Genomic DNA, 7,583 nt, shown 5'->3' with positions numbered 1-7,583 from the left:
TAGAGACGGGGTTTCACCGTGTTAGCCAGGATGGTCTCGATCTCCTGACCTCGTGATCCGCCCGCCTCAGCCTCCCAAAGTGCTGGGATTACAGGTTTGAGCCACCGCGCCCAGCCAAAACTCCTGGTCTTAAGTGATCCTCCCACCTCACCCTCCCAAAGCACTGGGATTACAGGTGCAGGTGACCACACCCCACGTACCTCTGAGACTTTCCATCCACTTTTTCTTTCTGGTGGAAATGAATGCCCAGGGGCAAACTTCCCGATGGCGGTCAACTCTCACTGCCCTAGCCCTCTGCTCCCTCTCCCTGTGGGCGCCTCCCTTTCTCTGGAGCACCCCCGACCCGGCACCTGGGCCTGCCCTTCCTTCTCAGTGGGACCTTTCACCTGGTCTGTCCCCAACACTCCCATTACGAATATAAAAAGACCCAGATGGCTCGCTGGGAGAGGGATGGTTGGGACCGCTGTACCCCTGCCTGTGCCTGCACAGAGCCCTCATGTGGCCTTGTCACAGGCAGAGTGGACTCCCCACGCCTTGACATTGGGCTTGGCCTCGTGACTCTCGGAAGTGGCCGGGGCCCAATGCTGAGCCCAGGCCTCAAGAGGGCTCTTAGGCTCAACTTCTCCTCTTAAGCCACGGGTCTGGCAGGATACACGACACACGCAGAGAGGACCACAGACGTGGAGGAGCTGACCTCTGGCCAGCCCATCACTGCCGGAGCAAGGCCACTGGGGGTCTGCACAGCCACCCAGCAGCCCTGCACGCCCCGAGATGCACACAGGTGGCGGCTGGTTGTCACCTAGCGGCTGCTCACCAACGCAGCCTTGGGGTAGCCAACTCCTTCTCTCACTCGCTCCCCCATATACCCACAATCTCGCCTCTGGGTTACAGACCCCTGGGTCCCAGCCTGGGCGTGACTTCCTGGGGTGCCTCCCAGGCACCCCAGACTCGAGTCATCAAAACCCAGCACATGACCCTCTCTGACCTGGGTCTCAGGGACAGGGCCTCTGCCCATCCCCGCAAACCTGTCCTCACCCTTCCCTTCCCCTCTCATCTGCCTGCACCCCCAACCCTACCTCCCATCCAGTCTCCCTCCTAATGTGCACACCCTGCCCCGCCTCCCTCCCTGCTGCCCCTATGGCAGCCCCAGGCCACAGCCCACTCTCACCTGGACAGCACAGCCTCCTCACTGGACTCCCTGATTTCCCTGGGGCCCCCACTCATTCTCTGTGCAGCACCAGACAGCTTTTTTTTTTTTTTTTTTTGACAGTTTCACTCTTGTTGCCCAGGCTGGAGTGCAGTGGCATGATCTTGGCTCACCGCAACCTCCGCCTCTCAGGTTCAAGCCATCCTCCTGCCCCAGCCTCCCTAATAGCTGGGATTACAGGTGCCCGCTACCACACCCAGCTAATTTTTGTCTTTTCAGTAGAATCAGGGTTTCACCATGTTGGCCTGGCTGGTCTGGAACTCCTGACCTCAGGTGATCTGCCCATCTCGGTCTCCTAAAGTGCTGGGATTACAGGCATGGGCCACCACGCCCAGCCCAGACAGCTCATTTTAAAGTCAATCTGAGCATATCACAACTCCACATCCAGCCTCAGAGAGCTTCTCACTTTCCTTGGGGCCAACAGGGAACTCCTTCCCAAGCCCCGCAGGACCTGCCTCCTCCCTGGCCCCAAGGCGGCTCTCTTGCCCCATCTCCAGCGGACTGAGCTGCAGCCAGTCCAGCCTTCTCATCGACCAGGGTAACGGCCTCAGGACCTCTGCTCCTACGGTTCCCTACCCCCAGCCCTTCCATCTCATGCCTTGCTCAGATCTGCCTTCCCCAAGGGAGGCTCCAGCAGCCCCGCCTGGCACATGCAGCATCACGGCCACTCACCTGGGGTCAGCGGCCGCTCCACGGCCCCGCCACGCGGTAGGTGCTCGTCCTCCGAGAAGCTCGAGTCCTGGTTGGGTTCAAAGTCCTCCTCGGCCGCCATGCTCTCCATCAGCTTGCTCACGGCACCCCCCTTGCCGCGGTTCTGGGGACAGAGCATGGCCAACAAATGACTTAGGACCTGGCACGGGGCTCCTGACGAGCTAGGGACCCTCTCTGAAAACCCGGAGCCACAGTCAGGCCGCAGGGGGAATCTGTCATGTGCACGGCGGGGATCCCAGCTGGGGGCACCCCAGAGGCCAGGGGGAGGGTAAAATAGACCTGAAATCCAGCTGGCCAGTGCTCAGTACTTGGTGCTCAATACTCAGTACTCTGTGCTCAGTATCAACACTCAGTGCTCAGCACTCACTACCATACCTCTGTTCATCACTACGGCGAGTGCCTCTGTTCCCTCCTTAAAGAAACTCCAGCAGCATCTCCAGCCACACCCGATGGGCTTCAGAAAAAACCACTCGGGCAGGGGCTAGCAGGTGTGGGGAGTGGGCACGCCACCATCTGCCACTCAGGCTAAGAAATTCACCCAAACCTGAGGGCCCTGTGAGGACCTGGTGCTAGGCTGGGGGCCTGTCACCCAGGTCTCCTGGTCTCTGTTCCAGTGTCCCCCACCCCCGCTAGCAGGCATTTCCTGAGGAAAGGAGCAGAGTCCCCAGTATCTCCTTATCCCTGGAGCACAGGGACGGCCAGGTCACTCCCATCAACTGCAACCTCTCTGAGCCACAGCTACAGGGAGGGTAAATACAGAGCAGCAGGTGGAGCCCCCTGCCCTGACCACAGGAGCATGGCTGAGCTCCCCCCCAGTGCCCCACCAGGGCACGGCAAGCCTCACCTCCTTCTTCACCTCCTTCCCTTTGGCCTTGGCCTTGCTCCTCTTGGCAGCGGTCAGGGAGCTGGCGTGAGGAGCCCTAGCCTCAGAGGGCAAGGCGGGAGCTCGGGGCGGCGGCAGCCCAGCTCCTGGCCCGGCCTCTTTCCCTTTCTTCTTCTGGAGGAGGAAGCAGCAGAGAGGAGACATCAGAGGGCAGGGAAAGTGCAGGTAGCACCCCTGTCCCCTTCACTCACTCATTCCCCCAAGTTTTGTACCACCCCAAGTGTGCCCTCCCGGGAGGAACAAAATGTCACTTCTCTCTCCCCCTGCAAGAGTTTCTGGTTTGGGTTTTTTTTTGTTTTGTTTTGGAGACAGGGTCTCGCTTTGTTGCCCAGGCCAGAGGACAGTGGCATCATCACCACTAAATGCAGCCTCGACCTCCTGGGCTCAGGCTATCCTCCCACCTCAGCCTCCTGAGTAGCTGGACTACAGATGCACACCACCACACCCAGCTAAATTTTTATTTATTTATTTTTTTTAGAGACAGGGTCTTGCTATGTTGCCCAGGCTGCTCTCAAACTCCTGGCCTCAAGCAATCCTCCCGCCTTGGCCTTCCAAAGTGCTGGGATTACAGGCTGTTTTTAATGCTTATTATCTTATTACTAGTATTACTTGTTGCCCCCTCTACCCAAAAAGACAACACTGAAGTGTATATATGTTGTGAGTTCCTCTCCAGTGACCTTCCTACCAACTCCACAGAATCAGCTACTAGTAACGGCATGGTGTATCCTTCTAGAACTTTCCACAAGCACACACAACCCTGTAAATATGAAGGCTATGCAGACACAACCATGCACACACAGTATTAAAAAAAAAACAAAAACCACACACGCACAGGTAGGAATTTACCAACAGTCCTGCCTTGCAATGTTTCCCCCCTAACACGACTGACACATATAAAAGGAGCTTCACTTTAACAGCAGCCTGTTGAGCCAAGGTATGGAGAAACCATAATTCATTTACTTTAACCACCCCCGTGATGAGAAGGACCTGTAGGCTGCCTCTGTTTTTTCACTCTCTGTTTTGTTGTTGTTTTTGAGACAGGGTCTCGCTCCGTTGCCCAGGCTGGAGAGCCGTGGTGCAATGACAGCTCACTGTAGCCTCAACTTCCTGGGTTCAAGTGATCCTCCTGCTTCAGCCTCCCAAGTTGCTGGGACTACAGACATGCACCGCCATGCCCAGCTAAAAAGTCTACACTTTCTAAAAAGGACACGTCTAAAACAAATGGCCATTAGCTGGGCATGGTGGGGGGTGCCTGTGATCTCAGCTACTTGGGTGGCTGAGGCAGAAGCATCACTTGCGTCCGGTAGGCGGAGGTTGTAGTGAGCTGAGATCGTGCCATTGCACTCCAGCCTGGGGAAAAAAGAGCGAAACTCCGTCTCAAAAATAAAATAAAGTTAAGAAAAAAAAACAAGGCCAGGCGTGGTGACTCATGGGAGCACTTTGGGAGGCCGAGGTGAGAGGATCACGAGGTCAGGAGATCGAGACCATCCTGGCTAACGCGGTGAAACCTCGTCTCTATTAAAAATACAAACAAATTAGCCGGGCGTGGTAGCGGGCGCGTAGTCCCAGCTACTCGGGAGGCTGAGGCAGGAGAATAGCTTGAACTGGGAGGTGGAGGTTGCAGTGAGCCGAGATTGGGCCACTGCACTCCAGTCTGGATGACGGAGCGAGACTCTTTGTCAAAAAACAAACAGAACAAACAAAACAAATAACCAAGGCCAGGAGAAGTCGAAAAGTAATAAATAAAGATAATAATGGTCAAATGTTACCAAGACAACAACAGAAGTCACAGCATCCGTATCCAAAATGAAAGTCAAAGCAAAGAGCATTAAAAGAAAGAAAAAATGGCATGTTCTAGGGAAAAAGAGTATACAGTTTAATCCCCATTTTGCGGAGGGGAAATATATATGTGTGTGTGTGTGTGTGTGTGTTTTATTTTCTTGTTTCTGCTGAACTCTTTAATGCAAGTCATCCTTTTGGAATCAGAGGCATCTTAGGGGTTGAGGGAATGTTAGTGGCGCTATCCCCATATCTTTGGGATCTGTCATTAAGCAGATAGCTGCAGCTCCTGGTACATGTCCCTGCAGCTGTACCCACAAGGGAACAAAAGGAAATGACAGCAGAAAAAAAAAAAAAAAGGCCTGAGTGGATTTTTCTTTTCTTTATCTTCCAAATTACTGTTATAATCAGATAAAACCAGTAACTCTTTCTTTCCTTTTGATCAGAACACCCATGGCTGGGAGCCTTCCCCTACTTTTTTGTAAAAAAAATAAAATAAATAAGAAAATAACTTCCGACGTGATAGAAGCTCTGTACACAAAACAGAGACGCTGACTGCTTTGGTAATTATGACAGCAAAACACCATCATCACCTAAATCACCAACCGCCAGCAGGGTCAGTGGTGGGAGACAGGCAGGCGGTGGGATGGCATTCAATCATTCAAAAATACTGACAGCCAGGCGCAGTGGCTGACGCCTGTAATCCCAGCACTTTGGGAGGCCAAGGCAGGCGGATCACTTGAGGCCAGGAGTTCAAGGCCAGGCCAGCCCAGCCAACATGATGAAATCCCATCTCTACTAAAAATACAAGAATTAGCCAAGCGTGAAGGGCATATGCCTGTAATCCCAGCTACTTGGGAGGCTGAGGCAAGACAATCGCTTGAACCCGGGAGGCAGAGGTTGCAGTGAGCTGAGGTCGCGCCACTGCACTCCAGCCACAAGAGTGAGACTCTGTCTCAAAAAACAAACAAAAATACCGATGGCCAGGCGTGGTGGCTTATACCTGTAATCCTAGCACTGTGGGAGGCTAAGGCAGGAGGATTGCTTGAGCCTAGGGGTTCGAGACCAGCCTGGGCAACATAAGGAGACCCCACCCCATCTGCACAAAAATATATATTTTTTTAATTAGTCAGACGTGGTGGTATACACCTGTAATCCCAGCACTTTACGTGGTCGAGGCAGGAGGATCACTTGAGCCCAAGAGTTTGAACCAGCCTGAGCAACACAGTGAGACCACTGTCCCTTTTTTTTTTTTTTTTTGAGATGGAGTCTCGCTCTGTCACCCAGGCTGGAGTGCAGTGGCACAATCTTGGCTCACTGAAACCTCCGCCTCCCAGGTTCAAGCGATTCTTCTGCCTCAGCCTCCCGAGTAGCGACTACAGGCACCCACCACCATGCCCAGCTAATTTTTTTGTATTTTTTTAGTAGAGGCAGGGTTTCACCATATTGGCCAGGCTGGTCTCGAACTCCTGACCTCATGATCTACCCGCCTTGGTCTCCCAAAGTGCTGGGATTACAGGTATGAGCCATCGCGCCCAGCCGAGACCACCATCTCTTATTAAAAAAAAAATTAGCAAGGTGTGGTGGCATGCACCTGTGGTCCCACCTACTCAAAGGAGACTGAGGCAGGAGAACTGCTTAAACTTGGAAATTCGAGGCTGCAGTGAGCTACAATTGCCACTGCACTCCAGACTGGGCAACAGAGCAAGACTCTGTCTCTCATAAACAAATACAATAAAAATATAGATAGAAGGCCGAGCGTGGTGGCTCATGCCTATAATCCCAACACTTTGGGAGGCTGAGGTGGGCGGATCACCTGAGGTCAGGAGTTTGAGATTAGACTGGCCAATATGGCGAAACCTTGTCTCTATTGAAAACACAAAAGTTAGCTGGGCATGGTGGTGAACGCCTGTAATCCCAGCTACTCGGGAGGCTGAGGCAAGAGAATCGCTTGAACCTGGGAGGCAGAGGTTTCAGTGAACCAAGATCTCACCACTGTACTCCAGTCTGGGCAGTGGGACAGATTCTGTTTTTAAAAAAAAAAAAAAAAAAGATAATAAGAGTAAAAGCCCGTCCCATGTGGCAGTACACATGAGATAACACAGACTGAACTAAGTCTGAAAAGCAGAATACAGCCGGGCGCGGTGGCCCATGACTGTAATCTCAGCACTTTGGGAGGCTGAGGTGGGCAGATCATTTGAGGTCAGGAGTTCGAGATCAGCCTGACCAACATGGTGACACCATGTTTCTACTAAAATACAAATATTAGCTGGGCATGGTGGTGGGCATCTGTAATCTCAGCTACTCAGGAGGCTGAGGCAGGAGAGCTGCTTGTTTGAACCCAGGAGGCGGAGGCTGCAGTGAGCTGAGATCGCACCACTGCACTCCAGCCTGGACAAAAGAGCAAGACTATGTCTCAAAAAACAAACAAACAAACAAAAAGAATCGTCTATCTGTGAAACCGTGAAGAAGGAAAAATACCCGTGCTAGTTTTGCTGTTGCACCTCAAGCTGTAAGTTACAGCCACGGTACCTGATTGCTTACAATAGAGGGTTTAGTATTACCCATGGTGGTCTTAGGTATCCACAGGGCTCCTTAGAACACATCCTCCACAGCTAAGAGGGGAATATTGTATGAAAGTATATTTCAGAAAAATGTTGGGCCGGGTGTGGTGGCTCACACCTATAATTTCAACCCTTTGGGAGGCTGAGGTGAGTGAACTGCTTGAGCCCAGGAGTTCAAGACCAGCCTGGGCAACATAGTGAGATCTTGTCTCCACAAAAAATTTTTAAAAATTAGCCAGGCAGGCTGGGTGTGGTGGCTCATGCCTGTAATCCCAGCACTTTGAGAGGTCGAGGTGGGTGGATCACCTGAGGTCAGGAGTTTGAGACCAGCCTGGCCAACATGGAGAAGCCCTGCCTCTATTAAAAATACAAAAATTGGCCAGGTGTAGTGGCGCACACCTGTAATCCCAGCTACTTGGGAGGCTGAGGCAGGAGAATC

General features: G+C 52.7%; 1 protein-coding gene across 1 annotated transcript in view; it reads right to left on the bottom strand.

Moving 5' to 3' along the window:
• Window positions 1-7,583, bottom strand: part of LOC105525897 (trinucleotide repeat-containing gene 18 protein-like) — a gene marked incomplete at its 5' end in the record, with an annotated part of 87,204 nt that overhangs the window by 14,533 nt on the left and 65,088 nt on the right. The window contains 2 exons of the mRNA XM_011961688.1: window positions 1,880-2,021; window positions 2,763-2,915. Coding sequence (XP_011817078.1) covers window positions 1,880-2,021; window positions 2,763-2,915 — 295 coding nt within the window. The remainder of the gene's footprint in view (window positions 1-1,879; window positions 2,022-2,762; window positions 2,916-7,583) is intronic.

This window comes from Colobus angolensis, unplaced genomic scaffold, assembly GCF_000951035.1.
Source record: "Colobus angolensis palliatus isolate OR3802 unplaced genomic scaffold, Cang.pa_1.0 Scaffold563, whole genome shotgun sequence".
Lineage (NCBI taxonomy): Eukaryota > Metazoa > Chordata > Mammalia > Primates > Cercopithecidae > Colobus > Colobus angolensis.
The sequence above is the reverse complement of the archived record's forward strand: the minus strand, read 5'-3'. Positions and strand labels throughout refer to the sequence as shown.